This window comes from Lagenorhynchus albirostris, chromosome X (assembly GCF_949774975.1).
Source record: "Lagenorhynchus albirostris chromosome X, mLagAlb1.1, whole genome shotgun sequence".
Taxonomy (NCBI): Eukaryota; Metazoa; Chordata; class Mammalia; order Artiodactyla; family Delphinidae; genus Lagenorhynchus; species Lagenorhynchus albirostris.
In genome coordinates, this window is record NC_083116.1 from 85291561 (window position 1) to 85317971 (window position 26411).

General features: G+C 38.9%; 1 protein-coding gene across 7 annotated transcripts in view; it reads left to right on the top strand.

Annotated features, from left to right (window-relative positions):
- FAM120C (family with sequence similarity 120 member C) overlaps nt 1-26411 on the top strand; it is a 135282-nt gene that overhangs the window by 1401 nt on the left and 107470 nt on the right. For all 7 annotated transcript variants that reach the window (XR_009538562.1, XR_009538563.1, XR_009538564.1 and 4 more), the window contains exon 2: nt 26053-26299. Coding sequence is in view for 4 of the 7 variants with exons in the window: in XM_060138507.1 (XP_059994490.1) it covers nt 26053-26299 (247 nt within the window). In the remaining 3 variants the exon portion in view is untranslated. The remainder of the gene's footprint in view (nt 1-26052; nt 26300-26411) is intronic.

Genomic DNA, 26411 nt, shown 5'->3' on the forward strand with positions numbered 1-26411 from the left:
TGTGTATGTGATTATGCTTTATGGTACCGATTGGTACCTGTTTTGTGTGTGGGGGGGAATGTCTGTGGGCTAAAATGGTCAGAGGAGGCTTCCTTGAAGAAGTTGGACCTCACCTGGGTCTTCAAGGATGAATTGGATTTGAATTGGTTACAGGTTTGGGAACAGGCTTATTTAAGCAGGAGAAAGAAAATGAACAGAAGCAAACGGGAATATCAAGCATGTGAGGCCCCACGGGCAGTTCAGTCTAATCTCTACATGTAGTTGGTCACTGCATATGGGGCCTGGAGAACAGCTTGGCAGCAGCCCCAGTTCTTGGCACAACTGCTATTGCTCTATTGCTTTTCCATACTCTTGGGTTTCAAGTTCCTACGTGTAGGGAATAGCAAGGCTTGAGAAGTAAAGGAGGTGGGCAGGAAGAAGAAAAAGAAAAGCAGTACAGGGTTGGGTAGGACAAAACCACAAACCCATTCCCCAACCAAGGCTCTTGGGGATGTGTGCACAGTCAGAAGATAGGATATGGAATTGTGGGAATCATAAACTAAAGAAATGGTGCTGGGTGGAGTAATGAAAAAAATCTCAGCTGAGAGACTGAAAGACCTGCATAAAGAAACTCACAGTGGTCATAGAGCTTGTGGCTGGAGTCCAGTCATGCTAGACTCCTTGTGCCCAGCATCTAATCTGTGCCTAGGCTGGGTAATTATAGCTGTTTTTAATGTTTTTTTAAAAAAATTCAATCACGAGCTATCTCAAACATACAAAGTAGGAGAAAAAAAATGTCAGACACTCATTTGCTTGCCTTCCTGACTGAGCATTTTTCAGTAGATTCTTCTTTTATGGCCATTCTTTCCACTTTGTTTTCACTGCTACCACTCGAGCTTTAAGGACTTTTTACCTCATTGTCATTAACTTGGTTGCCGGCAACAGTGACTAACATTGATGGAATGCTTACTATGTGCCAGCTGCTAATCTGTGTGCTTTAACAACAACAACAAAAATGATCTCATTTGATCCTCACGATAACCTGTGAAGCAGTATTAGCCGTTTTTCAAATGAGGAAACTGAGGCACAGGAGGTTTAGAAACTTGCCCAGAGTCACCCGGCAATAAATGGCAGAGCTGGGATTCTGGGAGTCATGCCCAGGCAATCTGACTCCAAAGCTCATGCTCTTAACAACGGTGCTCTAAGATGAATCTTTCTAAAGTGCCGGTGTGATTAAATCATTCCCACACTGGACTAAAATCTTCCTTGGCTCCTGGGTAAAGACAGGTCTGGGCTATTCATTTATATTATTTATTGAGTGCCTGCTATAGGCTAAGTACTGTACTGGTTGCTGAGGATTCAGAGTGAAGTAAGGGGATCCCTGCCCTCACGGAGGTCAGAGTTTAGTAAAAGAGTCAGACTGAAAACAAGAGTTGCAGATACCGTGAGCTAATTGCTAATGATGAAAAATGTGGTCCCTGTAGGGGGCATTGGTTAATTCTGGGTGAGGGCGTGAAAGTTGGGGGAGGTTTCACAGATTGGTACTGAGCCTTGAGGAGGGCTGGGAGGATGGTTCAGAGTGGACAAGGATGTGGAGATATAAAATGGCCTACTGTGAGCTCTGAATAGATTTTGATTGGAGGTTGGCAGGAATTGAACACTGAGTATGGGTTTGAGTTTTTCCAGCTTTTTTGTTCATACACCTCATCAGTGAAAATTTTTGAGAAGCAACCCTAATATGGCCTACTAAGATTCTTCATTAAACATAGTCTTATTTTTAAAATCCCAGCAGTTTGTAAAAAAATAAGATGGATAGGTGATAAAGCAAATGTAGTAAAAATGGTAGAATATCAGTCGTGACTTTTCTAATGTTCACTGTAAAATTATTTCAACTTTGCTATATGTTTAAAGTTTTTCTTAATAAAATGTTGGGGGGAAATTTCCCAGCAGCTCTCTTCAGTCATGAGTGCCACCGTTTGTGAAATACATGTCTTGTTCCCCATGCTAGATTATAAACAAACTCTTATCTTTTCATAGTCTCCATAATAACTTGTATATTTTAGGTGCAGGATACATTTTTTTCCCTGAATGAAAAGGTTAGTGATCTAAGAATGCATTGTAGGAGTGACTTTTTAAAAGTGTGTAGTGTGGCTCTTAACATAGTGGATTTAAGACTGGCTCCAAAAGTGCATATGTAAAGTACCTGTAGCTGTTATCAGTGAGTGAAGTTTTCTCTCCCGGTTCTGGTCAGTGATTGTTGTTGTTGTTGCTGTTGGAATGATGGAGAACTTCCTGGTTTGTAACACAGACTTGAAAGGTATTGGTTAATAACTCATTGTGGTTTGCCTTTTCAGAGGAGTGTTCCACTATCTTGGAGATAGCAGGTTTTCACTTGAATGATCTGCATGCCTACCATATCTTTTGATTGAAATGCTAGTGCTTCAGAGCAAAACCCACTAGTGTTTTTCTCCTCTCCTTGGTTCTGTTCTTGAGACTAGGTCACAGGATGGGCCTTTATTCACAATCTCATTTTCATTTGTGTTAGAGAAATAGAGATGGAGGGATTACATAAAAAGATAAATTGCTGGGCTGTCTCTTTAGCTTTAGACAATTTAGGACTTTCCATGAAAATATTCAGGGTATATAACTGGGATGAATTTTGTCATTTGGTTTGTTTCATTTGTACATTCTGCAAACCTTTGTAAGTTATCATTGCCAGTAGCAGAAAAATTAAGTAAAACCACAAATTGCTACCTGATCTCTTCCTAAGGGTCTCACAGCAACCCTAAAGCAGTTTTAGAATGTGGTTTGAAAGATGATGTGGGGTGGTTAATGGGATGAATACTTTGTTTTAATGGTTAAATATATATATTAGAAAAAAAGATAACGCATGAAACCCGCAGTTTCACAGCTATAACTCTTTAGGACGAGGCCAATTAAAGAAGTAAGTTGGGGCTTCCCTGGTGGCGCAGTGGTTGAGAGTCCACCTGCCGATGCAGGGGACACGGGTTCATGCCCCGGTCCAGGAAGATCCCACATGCCGCGGAGCGGCTAGGCCCGTGAGCCATGGCCGCTGAGCCTGCGCGTCCAGAGCCTGTGCTCCGCAACGGGAGAGGCCACAACAGTGAGAGGCCCACGTACCGCAAAAAAAAAAAAAAAAGAAGTAAGTTGATTTAAAGAAAAGTATTAAGGTTCAGTACTTGGATGTGGCAGAAATCATGTTGATGGTAAATGAATAAGCAAAGTTTGAGAAGGCTGACCAACAGCTGATGCCATTTTGTGCTTTCGTTCTCTAGAATACAGTATAGCAGTGGCTGCTGTGCCTCCTGATTATTTATTTATCCTCAGTCATTGACACATCCTGAAACGTTAGTGACTCTTCTAGATGCTCTAGTGGTAGGAAAAATTATCATAATAGTAATTAGGTCTTCTTCTTGAGCACCAAGTTGTATATAAAGTGCTTTTTAAATAGCTTGTTTAATCCTCATAAGCTTGCAAGAATGCGTGATATTCTTCCCATTTAACGGTTGAATAACAGGTGCAAAGAAGTGAAATGATTTTTCTTTGGTCTGGACACTAGTAAATGGTGGGTAAAAATCTGTTCTGGATCTGTATTGCTCAGTCTCTTTCCACAGTTTCACCACACAGTTTCCTTTCTGTACATTCTTGTGTAAGATTGTATACTTTTACTGGCCAGATAATATGCATAGATGCATGAAGAAAAATAATAATAAGTAGATTTATTGAGCACTTAGTTTGTGCCAGCGTTGCTAAATGTACAATACTGCCAGTACAAGGCAAATGTGTAAGCTCAGTGCCAAGTGAGTGAGTCATATAGTGATATTATAGGAATTCAAAAGTAGCAATCTCTTTCTTCTCTGCATTTTAAGTCTCTCTCTCTCTGGTTTCTTTCACTTATAGGTATGTAAGTGTATACAAATAACCTTTAAAAAACAAAAACTTCCCCTTTACTTTGTAATTTCCTTAAGCCATTATCCTTATCCCTGTTCTTCCCTTTTAACCATTATTCTTGAAAAAAGAAGACCGTATTAGTTCCTATTCCCTAGCCTATTGCCACTTGATATGTGATGTCACCATTCTGAAGGCACCAAAACCATTTCCATTCTTACCCTTTATTGGTCCTCTATGAGATAATTGACATGAGCCATCCTTTCCTTGAATTTCCTTTCTTGGATTCCATGATGCAGCTCACTTCTGATTCTCCTTATAAGTCTCTAGTTCTTTCTCCTCCTCTTACTGCTTCCTTAAGCATTGGTGCTCTCAAGACTTCTGTCCTAGTTATATTCTTCTACATTCATTTCCTGAGCAATCTTATCCATTATTATGGCTTTAGATGTTAACTGTATTCTGATTATTCCTATAGCTCTTTCTCTACCCCTAAGCTCTCTCATGAGCTTTTGACACATCTTTTCAGCTTTCTACTACTCGATGTCTTATAGGTCACTCATACTAAAAAATATCCAGGATGGAATTCATTATTTTCCCCAAAAACTTGTTCTATTTTTGGAGTTCTCTTTTTCTATGGATGTCGTCTTTCATCCATTTCAAGCCAGAAACCATGGAGTTCTTCTCAATTTTTCACTCTCCTGTCACTTCCCATATCCACTCGGTCACTAGATCATGTCACCTCTACCTCAGAAATGTCTACTGAGTCCAGCTACTTCCACCCCCATTGCTCTAGTTTAGGCTGCCATCATTTCTTATCTGAGCCATGAAAATTGCCTCAACTTGTTCCTTTACCACTCTCTGGACCATAGTCCATCTTCTACATTGCTGTCAGAGATACTTTGAAAACCAAAGTTGACTTTTGTCTGTGCCTGAAGATACCCACTGGCTACTTTTTGCCTACCCTACTAAGCCCAGACTTGTCAGCATGGCAGACAATGCCATTCACAGTCTGATCCCAAACTCTCTCCAGCCTTACTTGGTGCTTACCTTTGCCCACACCTGTTCCAACCGTTGGAATGTCCCAACCATTCTGAACTTTTCTGGCTTCCTAGACATACCATGTCCTCTCACATAGTGCTTTTCTTATTTTACTCTCACCATTGTGTAGCCAATTCATACTTATTCTTGCTCAAAAGTTATCACTATGAAATCTTTCCCAGCCAAGGTAAATGATGCCTTCCCTTGTGCTACCAGAGTGTTCTTTTTACCTCTCATATTTTTTTCTCTCATAGTATTTTCATATCGCATTATAATTCTCTTTTTTTCCCCTATGCTATGTATTACATCCCTAGAACTTACTTATCTTATGACTGGAAGTTTGTTTGTGATTATCTTTTAATTGAGTTCCAAGAGGGCAGAGATTTTGCTCTAGGGCTTGACACATTATATACAATAATGGTTGTTGAAAGAGAAAGGCAGATAAGGAAGAATTTAGAACCAGTGTTTTATAATGTTATAGTTTCTTTCCATGTAAATTAACTTGATTCCAAATGGAATTGCCAAACTCTGTTAAGTAAAAGTAAGTTTTGTAGCTGCTTAGCAATGCATTTATAGAATAAATTCCCCCTTGGTGTTAGTAATAATAGCTACCACATGGGCTAGGTACCTCACATTATGTCAGATTCATTATGTCATTTAATCATCACAGCCACCCTTCAGGATATGTATTAATCTACGTTTTTTATAGCTAAAATAAAAACAGGCTCAGCATAGTCACTGGCCCAAGGTTGCACTGCTGGAATGTGGTTGAGCCAAGATATGAACGTAAATATATTTGAGATCAAAATCCTTCATCTTTAACATCTCTCAAAACAGTATAGTTGCATTTTAATAACATTTTCCAGAACACTTTTCTTATATTTAGTTTGTGTAGCATAATGGCTAAGAACAGACCTTGGAGCCAGACTGCCTGGGTTTAAATCCTTGTTCTTTTACTTACTAGTTATATAAATGTGGGCAAGTTAACCTCTCTCTGCCTCAGTTTTCTCATGTGGAAGAGGAGGATAGTAATAAAAGCTACATCACAGACTTTATTGTGAGTATTAAATGATTTAATATAAGTACAGTGCTTAGAACATTATATACCACATAGTAAATGCCATATATGCCAGCTACAGTTACTTTGACCAAAATAACTTGTGTGCCATGTAGATTGGACATGGACATTTCACTCTCATGCCTTAAGCTTGGCATGGCATGTAGGGTACTTCTTGATCTGCCTACCATTCTCTTATCAGGACAATGAATGCTTTTCAGCATTTTTTGAACACCTACTCTTGCCAGACCCTGTGCTAAGTACTATAAACAATGGAATTCATTCATTAAACAAATGTTTAATGGGCTCCTACTGTGCACTAGGCACAGTTCAATATTGAGAAGATAAAGCAGTGACCAAAACAGACAGGTTTCTGACCTCATGAAGTTTATATTCTAGTGGGAAAGACAGACAATAAACAAGATAAAAAGACAAAATATATAGTATTTAGGTAGTATAGTAAGTGCTGTACAGAAGAATGAAGTAGGAAAGTGAGATAAGGGAGTGTTGCGGTCAGGTGGGTCTTCTAACCCTCCAGCAGCTCATAGTCTAGTAGGGGAGACAAGTAAGAAAATACTAACAATAATAGCCCGGAATATCTTTTCTCTGGCTCTTGTCATAGGCCCAAGGACATAGTGGAAGTGGCAGAACCACAATTTGCGTTTCAGACACCAAAACCTTTGCCCTTTCATCTACACCACAAAGAAAATCCCAAAGGTATGGCAGGGATGGCAAACTGACAGCCCATAGCCCCACACATTTTTTAAAAAGAACTTCTTTGATTTTCATTGATCAATAGTGTTCATCAGAATCTGAAGTCAAATAGTGGGTTTGGGTTGAATATTAAGGCATCATCTAGTTGAATGATTTTTCATTTTCTTCTATCATTTAACTTGCATTTTACAAACGCATTTCTTTTTTAACAAATATGAACTTGTTGCCAACATTTTAAAAATTGTGAAACGTTACCAAGAATTCTGACTTTCCAACCACTCTTGAAATATCAGATCCTCTCACAACACTGGTTGACCCCTTTTGCCGAGCCACATTGTCTTCATTTATTGGAGTCTCTACCGATCCATGGTGTCTCCCTGACACAGTGACCAAGTGCCACTTGCCTTTCATGATAACCATCTTCTACATGGCTCCAAGTGATTCCCGCCTCCTGGTATTCACACTCTTGTTTAATCTACCTCCACCCACTGTGTGTGGGCTGGACTTAGTGACTTGCTTTTAATGAACAGACTACAGCAAAAGTGATGAGATGTCACTTCCAAGATTAGGTTATAAGAAACTGCGACTTCCATCTTGTTTGTTCTCTCTCTTTCTCTCTCTCTGGCATTTCTTGCTTGATCACTCTGATGAAGCAAGCTGCTGTGTTGTGGGCTGCCCTTGGGAGAAGCCCATGTGACAAGTAACTGAGGGAAGCCTCTGACCAACAACCAGTGAGGAACTGAGGCCCTCAGTCCAACAGCCCACAAGGAACTGAATCCTGCCAACAGCCACATGAGTGAGCTTGGAAGTGGATCCTTCCCCAGCCAAGTCTTGAGATGACTGCAGCCCCAGCTGACACCTTGATTGCAGCCTGTGAGAGACCCTGAGCCAAAGAACCCCGTTAAGCCACGCTCACAGATACTATGAGAAAATAAATGCTTTTTAAGCCACTAAGTTTTGGGGGTAATTTGTTATACAGAAATAGATAACTAAGACACCACTGATTGTTGTGCTTGTACTTTTTTATAGTAGTTTTGAAGAATATGAAATATTTCTTGTGCCCATATCTGTGAAAAAAAGAAAAATTATCTATACAGGAAGGTCATATATTTAAAGGAAAATCAAAGGGAGCCTATTTCCTAGTGGAAGTGATGAGTATTCCTCTATATCTAAATAAAATGTGTTTGTTGAAAGACTACAATTTAAGACACCATTTAAAAATAAACCGTTGTAAGAAATATGACCAGTATACAAGAATGAGTGCTGAAACAAAAAGAACTTTAAAAAGGGCTTGGAATTTCAATAGGTTGTTTCTGAATACAGATAGAATTAAGTAATACTGCCATGAAATGCAATTATATATTACATGAAAAAATTGCCAGGGCTTGAAAGCCTTTTGTAGGTAGTCGTTTAAGAAAAGAGTGTTGAGTACAGCAGAATTTACATTATAGACAAGCATTTGCAAAGGTAGTAGATACTGTTGCTCAGGATGTTAAAGATTGGTGGCTGAACATTTTTGTGACATTGTGTCAAGAAGTTAAATTGTAAAGTTTTAGATTACAACTGGTTACAGCAGATATAAACACTATGCATTTAAAGGTACACTTAGCCTAGCTATGTGTCTAGCCAGTAGTTCTCAAAGTATGGTCTCTAATCAACAGCACTGTACCACCTGGAAACTTGTTATAAATGCAGATTCTCAGGCCTTACCCCAGACCTACTGGAGATGAGGCTTGTTAATTTGTTTTAATAAACCCTCCAACTGATTCTGATACACCCTAAAGTTTAAGAACCTCCGCACCTAGAATTTTGATGCAGTCTAACTCTTTTGGACTTGCCTCTGACGGGTACATCTAGAAATACCTGGATTTTGTATGTTGAGAAGAGTCTTGAAATTTTTAGTATAGATTGGTCAAAATTAGTGAATATGACTACAGATGGTGCTTCTGCAATAGTGTTACTGTTGGACTTAAGGAAACTTCAGTTTTTTTCAGAAACACTTTACAAAGACTTAAAGCTGTTCATTGTATCACTCCTTAGGATTCCACTTTTTGTGCAAAAATGTTCAAAATGAATCATGTCAAGAACTGGTAATTAACATTGTGGTTTGCACCATAGTTGAATACTTTGCTTGGTGAATTATTAGATTCACGTCATGGAAATCTTCCCTATTATGGAGATTAATTGACCTAGTTGAGGTATGGTATTGAAGATACTGGAAAAGATTACTTATTTGGCATCCAAAAGGCATCCAGCACACCATCAATGACTGAAATAATATATTTGACCTGTTTCGTTGACATTACAATTCACTTTGAATAAAAACAAGGTTGTTCAGAAATACCTTCCAAATGTGTGGTTGTATTTGCTCATTCCTAGCAAAATTATGCCTTTGGGAAACTAATTTGGCAGGAGATAGACTGGCTGACTTTGCTGAAATTGGTTTCCAAGAAATGAATGTGATGGCCTGAATTACATTCCCCCAATTGTGGAGTTGTCTACTGAATTCCAGAAAAGGTTTTCTGACATTATATTCTATGAAAATGAATTAATGTAATAGTTCAGTTAACCTTTCTCAATTGATGTTCATGGTGTGAAAGAATAGCTACAGTGGAGATACTGAATTGCTGTGCTATGGTACTGAAAGTGAAGCATGATGTCACTGAAATACCAGAATTCTGCAATATCTCAGGAATAGTAACCCTAAATATAAAAAACACTGTGCAAGACATCTATATGTTTGGAAATTCCTACATTTCTAAGCAGCTGTTTTCCATTATGAAATAGGATAAAATTAATCATTCACAGTAAAAGGATTCAAGGCTAAATTCTTTAGTGCACATTGTAACGCAAAAATATAAGACCTAACATTGACCTCTTGGTACATAAGAAAAACATCAGACCTCCTGTTCCAAGTCAAAGGAGAATAAATCAGACGCAAAAATGTAATGATTAAATTTTTCTATTTTGAACTTTTGCTTTTAATTTGAATTTTAATTGAATTTAAAATGTTAACTCCAGTATTTTGCATGTTTATATTGTTAACACCCACAGCATAGTTTAGGGAAAAAAAATTTCTGGCAGTTGATTTTCTTAACCACTTTCAATCATTTATGTTAGCTGCAGCCACTGGTTCAAGGACTCTTAGAAATTTCTCAACATCACTGTCCTCTCTGCAACTCCTGTCTTCCTTTCCAAGGTAACCCAAAAGCTACCTTGGACTTTTGTTCTCCTCTTATTCCTAAGAATACCTTTCATCAGACCTTCTGATTTTTCAATACTGAAGATTTTGCTTTGGGCAGAGCAAGTGCCTATTCTGGAATCTACTTGTTTCAAATGATTTCTGAGGACCTGCAGAGAGTAATATGTACCATAGGCTTCATCTCTGCAGGATAAACAGGCTATGTTTTATTTCAGAATGACTTTTTCAGAACCTGTATGCTAGGTATTTTATATAAATAGTTTCATGCAAAGTCTTACAATTAGGTAGGAATATAGCAAAATCTCCATTTTATAGATGAGGAAGTTAAGTGACTTGCCGATGATTTGCCCTACCACTTCAATTTGAGCATAGGTCCACTGGATGCTGAAGTTCCTGCTGTATCTGCTGATTACAAAAGTTATGCTCAGTCTCCAGCCCCTAAATGAGCCACAACAGATTTAATAAATCTAAGTCTTCTTTCTTACATGTGACAAGCAGTTTCACCTACAGAAATGGGCTGGCTTTTGGCAGCCTGAGAGCAATTTAAGGGTACTAAAATTGAGTATTAACTCAATTTTAACACTTTTAATAGCCTTTACTGAACACTGGATCAGTATTCTACCACCTCTAGCTTGACTGCAGTATTTAATGGCAAAGACTCTACCGTGCGTGTGTATGTAGTTAACTGAAACTCCTACAGCTGAGAGGCAAGGCCACTTTGTCAATGTTGCCCGGAATTGACTGTGGTTTTCAATTGCTGCTATTCTTATGTTTTATTTATTTTTTTAAAAATATTTATTTATTTATTTTTGGCTGCATCGGGTCTTAGTTGCGGCATGCAGTCTCTGTTGCGGTATGCAGGCTTCTCTCTAGATGTGGCGTGCAGGCATTAGAGCACATGGGCTCTGTAGTTGTGATACACAGGGTCTCTAGTTTGGCATGTGGGATCTTAGTTCCCCGATCAGGGATGGAACCTACATCCCCAGCATTGGAAGGTGGATTCTTACCCATGGAAGGTGGATTGTTACCCACTGGACCACCAGGGAAATCCCTATTCTTACTTTTTAATTTGACATTATTCCTAGCTTTGTGGTTTATCAGTTTAATTTCTTAATGGTTGTTGAACTCCACAGAGTGTTGATGCAAATTTGCATCAACAGTAGTCTTGGTCTGTAATTTTAAGGTAATTAGACTTCAAGGCACATAGGCCTTGCAGTTGAAATATAAACCATCCATATTTCTATTGCTAAAGCAGACTTACACATCCTCCCCTTGACTTTTCTTATAAAGTGATGCTTCCTTGTCATCTCTGATTTCCTTTTCTTTGGAAATTGAGAACAGGTGGAGAAAGTGGACCACAGAGCCCTGCCTGAGTCAGACACCAGTTTGATGTATTCAACATGGTAGATGGGAGCAAGGCTAGCATCACAACGGCATTTGGGATTACCTGGAGGAAGTTGTATTGCAGAGGTCAGAAAGCGGTATTGCCTCTGGATTAAGCTCTCTATGGTCAGGCAGGATTCTAGAGACCCAGATGGGTATAATACCGTCACTGCAACTATTAGGCTTACAATCTAGATATTCTTTATGGCCCTATGCCTATCGTGAAATATTAATCACTAGAATGTCAGCTCCATGAGGACAGGAATTTGGGGCTCCTGTTCACTATTGTATCTTCACATCTAGATCAGTGCCTGGAATGTATCAGTGCCTTACTCATTAAATATTGGTTGAAAGTCTAAATGGTTCATTGATTCCCTATGTTCTATGCACTGGAGGTATAGCAGTAAACAAAACAGACCAAGAAATCCTGGCCTTCTTGGAGCTACATTCTAGTGATAAATACTTAGAGTTGCTTTTAATAGAAAATGTTCTTTAATAAAATATTTTCTGAAAGACCCAAAATATAAAATAGATAAAATGGAGAATATGAGCTCAGATTGAAGAGAAAATAGGAGTACCGGGCTTCCCTGGTGGCGCAGTGGTTGAGAGTCCGCCTGCCGATGGAGGGGACGCGGGTTCGTGCCCCTGTCCGGGAGGATCCCACATGCCATGGAGCGGCTGGGCCCGTGAGCCATGGCCGCTGAGCCTACGCGTCCGGAGCCTGTGCTCCGCAACGGGAGAGGCCACAACAGTGAGAGGCCCGCGTAACGCAGAAATAATAATAATAATAATAATAGGAGTACCTGTCCTGTCTGGTTATTTGGTCCAATTCTCCATAATCCTGGTTTGGGAAGCACAGTTTGAAAGCCAGTGCTGTAGACTACTACATGTGATTGGAAATGAGACATTAAACTTTTCTCAGGGAACTGTTTTCCCTTGAGTTTTATAAATAGGTGTTGCTTCTTCTAGAAAGCATTACCTCACTGACTGGTTAGATGCCTTTCTTCTGTGTTCCCATGGTACACAGAGGTGCTTATAGCTTCTCACGTTTAAGTGGCCTACTCTGTGCTGTCTGCATCCTGGCATTTAGTAGTCCCTCAATTCATATTTGTTGGACTGAACAGTAAGCCAGCAATTAAAAGCTATAGGTAGTTGTTCAGGATCTCAACTCCTACTTTCTTTAAAGCTCAGATGTGCTCCTTTTGTGATTTGTTGTTTGCATATGTTGCTGTTTAATCTCACCTAAATAATTTTAGGTCTCCTGGAAAATTGCAAGGTTAACAACTGAACTGGACCAATTAGGGCCAGGAACTCATTCTGCTTCAGAGGGTAGCAGTCATCATAGATGTGGAAATGGAGCCAGGGTGCTCAGCTATTCCGAGGGGCATTGTGGCTGGAAGGCTTTTTCCTTGCCTTGGTCAGGGTTTAATTGCCATCAGTCATTCTAGATTGTATTTTGCTAGGAATAAATTGTCATGCTGTGTGATCTGACTAGAGAGCATTGTTTCTTAAACTTGCCTTCCATCATGACAATCACCTAGGGTTCTTGGAAGCAACCTAAGTATCTCTTGTTGGATGAGTGGGTAAAGAAAATGTGGTATATTCATACAATGGAATATCAAGGAAATCCTGCCATCTGGGACAACATGGATGAACCTGGAGTACTTTATGCTGAGTGAAACGAGCCAGACTCCAAAGGACAAACACTTCATGATACTCTTATGTGAGGAGTCTAAAATTGTCAAACTCTTAGAAGCAGAGAGTAGAACAGTGCTTGCCAGGAGCTGGTGGGAAAGGGAAATGGGGAGGTTTTAGTCAAAGAGTATAAAATTTTGGTTATACAAGATAAATAAGTCCTAGAGATCTACTGCACAGCATAGTGCCTACATTGTATTGTATACTGAAAAATTTGCTAAGAGAGTAGATCTTGTGTTCTTACTTATCACAAGAAATGATAATAGAGGCAGGAGGAAACTTTTGGAGGTAATAGATATGTTTCGGTGTAGACTGTGGTAATGATATTTACCTCTAAACTCATAAAGTTGTATACATTAATTATGTGCAGCTTTTTGTATGTCAATAAACCTCAATAAATTGGTTTAAAAAAACACATTCCCAGCCTAGCCTTAGACATGCGAATCAGACTGTTCAGGGGAGAGGCCTGGAATAGCAGTTACCTCCAGGGAATGGGGATAAGAGAGCTATTACTTCTCACTGTACACCCTTCTGTATTGTTTAATTTTTTTTAACCTGGAATATGTTCTGCTTTTATTCAGTAGTAATTCCTCTTTTAAATAAATATTGCAATTCATGGTACAAAAATTCAAAATATACAAAAAGATACATGGCAAAAAAAACAAACCAACTCTCTTCCACTCTTGACCCTAGCCACCAGTTTCTCCTCCTCAGAGATGATCAGTATTATCAGTTTGTTGTGTATTCTTCCAGAGAGACTATGCATATAAAGCAAATATATATAACTATACATATAAATACATTGTATATATACATACATGTTATATACACACAAATATACCTTTAAAAACCACAAATGATAGTATACTATTTACATAATATTCTGTACTTTGCTATTATCATTTAATATATCATGCTGATTTTTTCATATGAGTATGCAGAGGTTTGTCCTTATTTTTCACAGTTCCATCCTATTCCACTGCATGCATATGTTATCATTTATATAATTAGTCCTTTAATTAGATTGTTTCCAGTTTTCAGCTAGAACAAATAATGCTGCAGTGAATACTTTGTACAACTGCAATGCCACTGCTTATATTTCAGCACTGCCTTTGTTGTTCCAAGTGCTTTAAATATCTAAAATAAATCCCTAGAAGCAAAGTCAAAAATTATGTGCATTTGAACTTTAAAAGATCTCGCCAAAATGTTCTCCCTAGAGATTATACCATTAATACCCCTGCCTTCAATATTTGCAAGCGTGTGTTTCCCTCACCAATACAGTAATTGCTAATCCTATAGGCAAAATACCATGTTTCTGTATTGTTTTAATTTTTCTTATCACAAGTGAGTTTGATTATCTTTTTATATGCTTAAGATCTATATTTTTAACTTTTCATTTTATATTGGAGTATAGTCGATTAACAATGTTGTGATAGTTTCAGGCGTACAGCAAAGTGATTCAATTATACTTATACATGTATCTACTTTTTTTTCAAATTCTTTCCCCATTTAGGTAGTTACATAATATTGAGCAGAGGTCCCTGTGCTATACAGTAGCTCCTTGTTTGTTATCCTTTTTTTTTTTTTTTTTTTTGGCCATGCAGCGTGTGGGATCTTAGTTCCCCGAACATGGATCAAACCTGTGACCCCTGCAGTGGAAGCGGAGAGTCTTAACCACTGGACTGCCAGGGATGTCCCCAGTCTTCTTTTATAAGGATACTTGTCATTAGATCAGAATGATCTTATCTCAAGATCTTTACCTTAATTGCATCAGCAAAGACCCTAATTTCAAATAAATTCACATTCTGAGGTTCTAGATGGATATATCGTTTAAATTTATTTATTTATTTTTGGCTGCGTTCAGTCTTTGTTGCTGCACACGAGCTTTCTCAAGTTGTGGTGAGCGGGGGCTGCTCTTCATCATGGTGCACAGGCTTCTCACTGCGGTGGCTTCTCTTGTTGCAGAGCATGGACTCTAGGCGCACAGGCTTCAGTAGTTGTGGCACATGGGCTCAGTAGTTGTGGCTCACAGGCTTAGTTGCTCCACAGCATGTGGGATCTTTCCGGACCAGGGCTAGAACCCGTGTCCCCTGCATTGGCAAGCAGACTCTTAACCACTGTGCCACCAGGGAAGTCCCTCCATTTTAAATATAGCCGTGTGTACGTGTCAATCCCAAATTCCCTAACTATCCCTTCCCCCAACCCTTTCCCCCTGGTAACCATAAGTTTGTTCTCTAAGTCTGTGAATCTGTTTCTGTTTTGTAAGTAAGTACCTTTGTATCATTTCCTTTTAGATTCTGCTTATAAGCGATATATGATATTTCTCTTTCTCTGTCTGGCTTACTTCACTCATTATGACAATCCCTAGGTCTGTCCATGTTGCTGCAAATGGCATTATTTCTTTCATTTTAATGGCTGAGTAATATTCCCTTGTATATATGTACCACATCTTCTTTACCCATTCCTCAGTCGATGGACAGTTAGGTGGCTTCCATGTCTTGGCTATTGTAAACAGTGCTGCAATGGACACTGGGGTACATGTATCCTTTCGAACCACATTTTTCTCCGGATATATGCCCAGGAGTGGGATTGCTGGATCATATGGTAGCTCTATTTTTAGTTTTGTTGTTTTTTCTTTTTGTGATACGCGGGCCTCTCACTGCTGTGGCCTCTCCCGTTGTGGAGCACAGGCTCCGGACGCGCAGGCTCGGCAGCCATGGCTCACGGGCCCAGCCGCTCCACGGCATGTGGGATCCTCCCGGACCAGGGCACGAACCTGCGTCCCCTGCATCGGCAGGCGGACTCTCAACCACTGCGCCACCAGGGAAGCCCTATTTTTACTTTTTTAAGGAACCTCCATACTGTTATCCATAGTGGCTGCACCAATTTACATTCCCACCAACAGTGTAGGAGGGTTCCCGTCTCTGCACACCTGCTCCAGCATTTATTGTTTGTGGATTTTGGGATGATAGCCATTTTGACTGGTGATATCTGATTGTAGTTTTGATTTGCATTTCTCTAATAATTACGATGTTGAACATCTTTTCATGTGCCTCTTGGCCATCGGTATGTCTTCTTTGGAGAAATGTCTATTTAGGTCTTCTGCCCATTTTTGGATTGGGTTGTTTGTTTTGATGATGTTAAGCTGCTGTTTGTAAATTTTGGAGACTAATCCCTTGTTGGTCACATCATTTGCAAATATTTTCTCCCCATCTGTTGGTTGTCTTTTCGTTTTGTTTATGGTTTCCTTTGCTGTGCAAAAGCTTTGAAGTTTAATTCGGTCCCATTTGTTTATTTTTGTTTTTATTTCCATCATTGTTGGAGACGGATTGAAAAAAATATTGCTGTGGTTTATGTCAGAGTGTTCTGCCTATGTTTTCATCCAAGAGTTTTATAGTGTCCAGTCTCACATTTAGGTCTTTAATCCATTTTGAGTTTATTTTTGTGTATGGTGTTAGGGAGTGTTCTAAGTTCATTTTTTTACGTGTAGCTGTCCAGTTTTCCCAGCACCATTTGTTGAAGAGACTATCTTTCCACCATTGTATAGTTTGGCCTCCTTTGTCATAGATTAATTGACCATAGGTGCGTGGGTTTATTTCTGGGCTTTCTATCCTGTTCTATTGATCTATATATCTGTTTTTGTGCCACTACCATACTGTTTTGATGACTGTAGCTTTGTAGTATAGGCTGAAGTCAGGGAGCCTGATTCCTCCAGCTCCATTTTTCTTTCTCAAGATTGCTTTGGCTATTCGGGGTCTTTTGTGTCTCCATACAGATTTTAATGTTTTTTGTTCTAGTTCTGTGAAAAATGCCATTGGAAATTTGACAGGGATTGCATTGAATCTGTAGATTGCCTTGGTAGTATAGTCATTTTGACAATATTAATTCTTCCAATCCAAGAACATGGTATATCTTTTCATCTGTTTGTGTTGTCCTCGATTTCCTTCATCAGCTTCTTATAGGTTTTGGAGTACAGGTCTTTTGTTTCCTTAGGTAGGTTTACTCCTAGGTATTTTATTCTTTTTGATGTGATGGTAAATGAGGTTGTTTCTTGAATTTTTCTTTCTGATCTTTCATTGTTAGTGTACAGGAATGCAACAGATTTCTGTGTATTAATTTTGTAACCTGCAACTTTACCTAATTCATTGATGACCTGTAGTAGTTTTTTGGTAGCATCTTTAGGATATTCTATGTATAGTATCATGTCATCTACAAACAGTGACAGTCTAACTTCTTGAAAATCCTTGCATCCCTGGGATAAATCCCACTTGATCATGGTGTATGAGCCTTTTCATGTATTGTTGGATTCGGATTGCTAGTATTTTGTTGAGGATTTTTGCATCTATGTTCATCAGTGATACTGACCTATAATTTTCTTTCTTTATGGTATCTTTGTCTGGTTTTGGTATCAGGGTGATGGTAGCCTCACAGGATGAGTTTGGGAGTTTTCCTTCCTCTGCAGTTTTTTGGAACAGTTTCAAAAGGATAGGTGTTAGCTCTCCTCTAAATGTTTGATAGAATTCGCCTGTGAAGCCATCAGGTCCTGGACTTTTGTTTGTTGGGAGTTTTTTAACCACAGTTTCAATTTCAGTGCTTGTGATTTGTCTGTTCATATTTTCTATTTCTTCCTGGTTTAGTCTTGGGAGATTGTACCTTTCTAAGAATTTGTCCATTTCTTCCAGGTTGTCTATTTTATTGGCATACAGTTGTTTGTAGTAGTCACTTATGATCCTTTGTATTTCTGTGGTGTCAGTTGTAGCTTCTCCTTTTTCATTTGTAATTTTATTGATCTGAGTCCTTTTCCTTTCTTTTCCTTTTTTCTTTTATTTGGTTGTGTGGGGTCTTAGTTGCGGCAGGCGGGCTCCTTAGTTACAGCACATGGGCTCCTTTAGTTGAGGCACGTGGGCTCCTTAGTTGTGGATTGCCAGCTCCTTAGTTGCAGCATGCAGACTGCTTAGTTGTGGCATGCAAATTCTTAGTTGTGACATGCATGTGGGATCTAGTTCCCTGGCCAGGGATCCAACCCGGGCCTCCTGCATTGGGAGCACGAAGTCTTAATCACAGCGCCACTGGGGAAGTCCCTCCCTTTTTTTCTTCAATGATAATTTTCTTCTTATCAATTTTCTTTATCTTTTCAAATAACCATCTTTTAGTTTCATTGAACTTTGCCATTGTTTTCTTTGTGTCTATTTCATTTATTTCTGCTCTGATCTTTATAATTTCTTTCCTTCTACTAACTTCGGGTTTTGTTTGTTTTTCTTTCTCTGGCTGATTTAGGTGTAAGGTTAGGTTGTTTATTTGAGATTTTTCTTGTTTCCTGAGGTAAGCTTGTATTGCTGTAAACTTCCTTCTTAGAACTGCTTTTGCTGTATCCCATAGGTTTGGATCATTGTGCTTTCATTTTCATTTATCTCTATGTATTTTTTTACTTCCTCCTTGATTTCTTCAGTGATCCATAGGTTGTTGTTTTTTTAAATTTTTTTTAACATCTTTACTGGAGAGTACTTGCTTTACAATGTTGTGTTAGTTGCTGCTGTATAACAAAGTTAATCAGCTATATGTATACATATATCCCCACATCACCTCCCTCTTGCGTCTCCCTCCCACCCTCCCTATCCCACCCCTCCAGGTGGTCACAAAGCATGGAGCTGATCTCCCTGTGCTATGCAGCTGCTTCCCACTAGCTATCTATTTTACATTTGGTAGTGTACATATGTCAATTGCACTCTCTCACTTCTTCCCAGATTACCCTTCCCCCTCCCCATGTCCTCAGGTCCATTCTGTATGTCTGTGTCTTTATTCCTCTCCTGCCCCTAGGTTCTTAGGAACCATTTTTTTTTTAGATTACATATATATGTGTTAACATATGGTATTTGTTTTTCTTTTTCTGACTTCTTACACTCTGTATGACAGACTATAGGTCCATCCACCTCACTACAAATAACTCAATTTCGTTTCCTTTTATGGCTGAGTAGTATTCCACTGTATACATGTGCCACATCTTCTTTATCCGTTCATCTGTAGATGAACACTTAGGTTCCTTCCATGTCCTGGCTATTGTAAATACTGCTGCAATGAACACTGGGGTACATGACTCTTTTTGAACTATGGTTTTCTCAGGGTATATGCCCAGTAGTGGGCTTGCTGGATCATATGGTAGCTCTATTTTTAATTTTTTAAGGAACCTCCATACTGTTCTCCATAGTGGCTGTATCCATTTACATTCCCATCAACAGTGCAGGAGGTTTCCCTTTTCGCCACACCCTTTCCAGCATTTATTGTTTGTAGATTTTTTGATGATGGCCATCCTGACCGTTGTGAGGTGATACCTCATTGTGGTTTTCATTTGCATGTCTCTAATGATTAGTGATGTTGAGCAGCCTTTCATGTGTTTGTTGGCAATCTGTTTATCTTCTTTGGAGAAATGTCTATTTAGGTCTTCTGCCCATTTTTGGATTGGGTTTTTGTTTTTTTTTGATATTGAGCTGCATGAGCTGCTTGTAAATTTTGAAAGTTAATCCTTTGTCAGTGGCTTCGTTTGCAAATATTTTTTTCCCATTCTAAGGGTTCTCATTTCGTCTTGTTTATGGTTTCCTTTCCTGTGCAAAAGATTTTAAGTTTCATTAGGTCCCATTTGTTTATTTTTTTTTAAATTTCCATTTCTCTAGGAGGTGGCTCAAAGAGGATATTGCTGTGATTTATCTCATAGAGTGTTCTGCCTATGTTTTCCTCTAAGTGTTTTGTAGTGTCTGGCCTTACATTTAGGTCTTTAATCCATTTTGAGTTTATTTTTGTGTATGGTTTTAGGGAATGTTCTAATTTCATTCTTCTACATGTAGCTGTCCAGTTTTCCCAGCACCACTTATTAAAGAGGCTGTCTTTTCTCCATTGTACATTCTTGCCTCCTTTCTCAAAGATAAGATGACCATATGTGCCTGGGTTTATCTCTGGGCTTTCCATCCTGTTCCATTGATCTATATTTCCATTTTTGTGCCAGTACCATACTGTCTTGATTACTGTAGCTTTGTAGTATAGTCTGAAGTCAGGGAACCTGATTCCTCCAGCTCCATTTTTCCTTCTTAAGATTGCTTTGGTTATTCGGGGTCTTTTTTGTTTCCATTCAAATTGTGAAATTTTTTGTTCTAGTTCTGTGACAAATGCCATTGGTAGTTTGATAGGGATTGCATTGAATCTGTAGATTGCTTTGGGGAGTATAGTCATTTTCACAATGTTGATTCTTCCAGTCCAAGAACATGGTATATCTCTCCATCTGTTTGTATTATCTTTAATTTCTTTCATCAGTGTCTTATAGTTTTCTGCATACAGGTCTTTTGTGTCCTTAGGTAGGTTTATTCCTAGGAATTTTTTTTTTTGCTGAAATGGTAAATGGGGGTGTTTCCTTAATTTCACTTTCAGATTTTTCATCACTAGTGTATAGGAATGCAAGTGATTTCAGTGCATTAATTTTGTATCCTGCTACTTTACCAAATTCATTGATTAGCTCTAGTAGTTTTCTGGTAGCATCTTTAGGATTCTGTATGTATACTATCATGTCAACTGCAAACAGTGACAGTTTTGCTTCTTCTTTTCTGATTTGGATTCCTTTTATTTCTTTTTCTTCTCTGATTACTGTGGCTAAAAATTCCAAAACTATGTTGAATATAGTGGTGTCAGTGGGCAACCTTGTCTTGTTCCTGATCTTATAGGAAATGGTTTCAGTTTTTCACCATTGAGAATGATGTTGGCTGTGGGTTTGTCATATATGGCCTTTATTATGTTGAACTAAGTTCCCTCTATACCTACTTTCTGGAGGGTTTTTATCATAAATATGTGTTGAATTTTGTCAAAAGCTTTTTCTGTATCTATTGAGATGATCATATGTGTTTTCTCCTTAAATTTGTCAATATGGTGTATCATGGTGATTGATTTGCGTATATTGAAGAATCCTTGCATTCCTGGGATAAACCCCACTTGATCAATGTGTATGATCATTTCAGTGTGTTGTTGGATTCTGTTTGCTAGTATTTTGATGAGGATTTTTGCATCTATGTTCATCAGTGATATTGGCCTTTAGTTTTCTTTTTTTTGACATCTTTGTCTGATTTTGGTATCAGGGTGATGGTGGCCTCGTAGAATGAGTTTGGGAGTGTTCCTCCCTCTGCTGTATTTTGGAAGAGTTTGAGAAGGATAGCTGTTAGCTCTTTTCTAAATGTTTGTTAGAATTCGCCTGTGAAGCCATCTGGTCCTGGGCTTTCGTTTGCTGGAAGATTTTTAATCACTGTTTCGATTTCATAAAGTAGAATTGTGGTTGCTAGGGGCTGAGGGAGGGGGAAATAGGAATTGTTTAATGGGTATAAAGTTTCGGATTTGTAAGATGAAAAAGTTCTGGAGATCTGTCTCAAAGTGTGTATCCTTAACACTACCGAAGTGTACACTTTGAAAAGTGGTTAAGGTGGTAAATTTTATGTTATGTAATTTTTCTATCATAGTAAAAAACTTATATTAAAAAAAGCTAAAATAAAGTAGATGAAACAAGATTGACTTAATGTTGATATATGAAACTGGATACTGGTATCATGAAGGTTCATTATGCTATTCTCTTTACCTTTTTATTTTACAATTTTCCATAATCAAAAGTTTTTAAAATGAGTTAGTGAGCATGGGCTTTGTGGGCAGAATTTGAATCCTAACTCCAGTTTTTAAAAATAGAGATATAATTCAGATACCATAAAATTTGCCATTTTAAAGTATACAATTCAGTGGTATTTAGTCTATTCCACAGAGTTGTGAAACTATAACCACTATCAAATTCCAGAACATTTTTATCATCCCAAAAGGAAACCCAGTACCTGCTAGCAGTCATTCTCCAATCTTTCTTCCTCCCAGTCCCTGGCTGTTTCCCATCTTTATGTATTTTCCTGTTCTGTACAATTCATTTAAAAGTGTGTTTGGCTGCTTTCACTTTATAATTTTTTCAAGATTAATTCATGTTGTAGCATGAATCAGTACTTCGTTCCTTTTTATGGTTGAATAACATTCCCTTGTATGAATATACCATCTTTTGTTTATCTGTTTGTTAGTTGATGGACATTTGGGTTTTTTCCACTTTTGACTGTTACGAATAATCCTGCTATGAACATTCACGTATAAGTTTTCTGTTTGTTTGTTTGTTTTTTGCGGTACGCGGGCCTCTGACTGTTGTGGCCTCTCCCGTTGTGAAGCACAGGCTCCGAACGCGCAGGCTCAGTGGCCGTGGCTCACGGGCCCAGCTGCTCCGCGGCGTGTGGGATCTTCCCGGACCGGGGCACAAACCTGCGTCCCCTGCATCGGCAGGCGGACTCTCAACCACTGCGCCACCAGGGAAGCCCCATGTATAAGTTTTTGTGTGAACATGTTTTCAGTCCTCTTGGGTGTATACCTATGAGTGGAATTACTGGATCATATAATAACCCTATGTTAACCGCTTGAAGAACACCTAGACTGTTTTCCAAAGTGGCTGCACAATTTTACATTTCCACCAGCAATGTACGGAGGATTCCAGTTTCTCCATACCCTCGTTATTTTACATTTTAAAACTTATAGCCCATCCTAGTATGTGTTAATTGGTTTTCTCATTGTGGTTTTTTGATTGGCATTTCTCTAATAACTAATGATGTTGAACATCTTTTCACGTGCTTATTGGCTAGCTTCACTTTTTAGCTGTGTGACATTGGTCAAGTTCTTCAACCTCTGAGCCTCGTTGTTCCATCATCTGTAAAAGGGAGGTAATAATGCATCATGATGTTATTGCAAGGTTAATGGACATGAGGTGTACTTGGAACAGTGCCTGGTATATAGTAGGTACTCCGTTGATACCTAATATTACTTTGCTACTTGAGCTCTAAGTAAGCCGCAATCCAGGCAGCCTTTTCCCAGTGAATTTTGTACATCAGTTGTTGAAGTCAAATACTGAGATGATGGTGCCCTTTCATTTGCCAGGGCTGCTTTCCTTTTTTACAGCCTCTGTAGGCCTTTCTTTGCTATTCTGTCAACTCTAGCTCTGTGTCCTTTCTAGTGCTGGTTAGGACCATGGAAGATACCCAACGAGAGGCAGAAGGAATCTATGGCCTTAAAACTTGCAGATGATGGTATTGTCAAATTACTTCCTTGACTGTGTCAGCTGTCTCAGTGCTATAACAGTTAAGAGGAGAGAAATAATGAAAGAATTTATGTAAGAGGTGGTAGCCCTATGGAAAGTATTTGGAACGTTGGGCAAGACAGGCAATATGGCAGTCCAGGCAGGGAAACCAAGTGAGCAAAGAAAAGGAAACAGTAATCTTGGAGAAGTGTAGTTAGGAAACCAGCCTGGTAGGAGTAGGGTGTTGGGGAATTGTGAGGGATTATTTGTGAGATTCTTATTCTATTGTTTTCCATTACTTACCCCAGAATATGTAGTGAAAGAAGTTTTATATCTGGAATCATGAGATTTTTGTTCTAATCTTGGTTCTGCTGCAGATTAGCTAGATAACCATGTCAAGTCATCTGTCATTTCTAGGGGGCTAGTTGCTTAAGCAGTAAAATGAGTAATTGGGCATATGTATATCAAATCACCTTGTTGTACACTTTAAATGTCTTATAATTCTATATGTCAATTATATCTCAATAAAGCTAAAACTTTTTAAAAAATGAGTAATTGGGATAGGTCAATGATTCTTAATTGCGAGTGTGCATCAGAACCTACTGGAAGCTATTTTGGAATATAGGCATTTTGATCACACTCGGGAAATTGTTTCAGCAGATCTGAGGTGAGACACAGGTTTTTATATTTTGAAAATGCTTTCCACATGGTTGTGATTTATATTCCTAGTGTTATAAGAGCCATTCGATTTGTTAAAGATCACTAGTCCTTGGCTTTCTGGAGTTGAAATCACTTGGATGGTGGCATAATCAGCTTTAGACCAGCTAAAGGTAATGTGTTGTAGCAGAAAGAGCATGGGCTTTGGTGTCAGTCTGACCTAGGTTCCTGTTTCCCAGCTCTGTAGCCCTAAACATGCCACATCACTTCTCTGAGCCTCGGTTTCCTCATCAGAACAGTGGGGCTTATAATGCCCACATGGTCAGGCTGTGATGATGAGAGAGAACATATCACACTTAGTACTATGCCTGGTACAAGGTAGATGGATGCCCAATCAGTGACTGGTATGAGAGGTATATGCTGGAAGAAACTGTCACCAGGGGACAGCATAAAACTGTACTCCTACCCTGACCTATCTGGAGTTAATCGTAACTCTAGACATAAATGTGTTGCAGTGCAAAGTAAGGATTTTTGCTTCCTTTGCCTGGATATCAAATAAATACAGACCTTACTTTGCTATCTGCTTACCAGTGTCCCTCCCCCTGTTGTGAGTTAATGTGTGACATGGCTATCTACTGTGACTAGACTCTCTTTCCATAGCTTAGAAAAAGATTAATGTGTTGAAACTCCTGTCAGACTCCAGAAAACTACCATTCCTTTAAAACTTAAATAAAAAAATAGGTCAGTTGAGTTCAACAAAACTATCAAGGTCTGCAAGCTCTAGAGACAAAAATCCAAACTTTGCTCCTTCCAGCTACATGACCTAGGGATGTAATGTAAAATGGGGATAATAATAATAGTTATGGCCTCATAAGATTGTTTTGAGTATTAAATGAGTTAATGCATGTAAAGTAATTGGAACCTTGCTTAACACATAGTACATGTTCAGTATCTGTTAGTAATTATTATTCATATTACTATGCACCAGATCTTATGTGGGAGCCAGGAATACAGAGATTATAAATAAAGTTTCTGCAGTCAAGGAACTTACTGTGGCAGAACCAGTATGCAGACCATTTCAGTATGCTTTATGTATAGCAATAGACACGTGCACAGGAGGGACACTTAACAGTCTGCCTCTATTACATTAAAAATAGTGCTCTCTAGGAAGAAGTTTAGTACAATGGAAAGTGTGCATTCTGGAGTCAGATCAGCTTGGGTTTGAATCTTGTATATACTTACTCAGTATGCAACTTTAGGGGAAGCCAACCTCTTGCAGCCTTAGTTTTTCCATTTCTAAAATAGGGTGAAGTTTCTGACTTCTAACTTTTGGAAATACCCTCCCTATTTGGGTGCCCTGCGGTCTAAGGTGCTCCTAAGAGAGAAAGCAGGGATTTTTTTTTTAAAGAGATGAACTTAGATTCAGATTCTAGCTATATGTCATTTAACCTTTTTGTGTCTATTTCCACTTGTAAGTTTTTTTTTAATTATTATTATTATTTTATATTTATTTATTTATTGGCTGCTTTGGGTCTTCGTTGCTGTGCGCGGGCTTTCTCTAGTTGCGGCGAGCGGGTCTACTCTTCATTGTGGTGCGTGGGCTTCTAATTGCGGTGGCTTCTCGTTGTGGAGCACAGGCTTTAGGCATGCAGGCTTCAGTAGTTGTGGCACGCAGGTTCTAGAGTGCAGGCTCAGTAGTTGTGGCGCATGGGCTTAGTTGCTCCACGGCATGTGGGATCTTCCCAGACCAGGGCTCAAACCCGGGTCCCCTGCATTGGCAGGCGGATTCTTAACCACTGCACCACCAGGGAAGTCCCTCCACTTGCAAGTTTTTTCATCCATATCTACCTTGTCCATGGTTGTTCTGATGATAAGATAATGTATGTAGAGCACATGTGGTATATAGATAATGTATGTAAAGCACATATGGTGCTGAGCAATATATAATAGCTTTATTATCTTTCTAACAAAGTTCTCCTGTTATTGTTTAAAGTAAAAACGTAAATAATATAAACCATGTTAATTTCAGTATTCTTTTAAAGAACCTCAGGCCATAGTTTCATGCAAGGAGTCAAAAAAGACTGGACATTTGAATGAACGCATGGATAATGCTGCCTGTGTTTACAGGAATAATCAAGTTCTAGGGTAGGAGAGACTTTTCTTTTTAAGGCTATTTTGTTCAGCCTCATATAATCTTAAATTTCAACAAACTATAAAATTCAGTTACTAACCTTCCTGATTTCTAACCAAATACAGGTCAGCTTCTGTTGCATGATGTGTTCTTCTCTTCTTCCCTCCTAGGTCTTTCAGAGCCTTGAAGACCACCATTTGGAAGTGGTGGCTTTTTTCAGGGAAAATGGCTTCCATGGCCTTCTTGCCCATGACTCCGAGTATGCTCTCTACAATATTCCCTCTTACTATAGTTCCCATGCTCTGAAGCTGAGCTGGAATGGGAAGAACCTTACTACCAACCAGTTCCTGATGCAGGAGGTGGCCAAGCAGCTGGGCCTGAAGCGGATGAATTTTCCCATATTTGCTGCATTGCTAGGTAGGTGGTCCAAAGAACAGACTCCAGTGATTGTTAAAGTTTCCTCTTGCAGTGTTAAGAGATGAAGATTAGAGTGATTTAGGTTATCATTGTTGGATTTATCTTCTGAAAG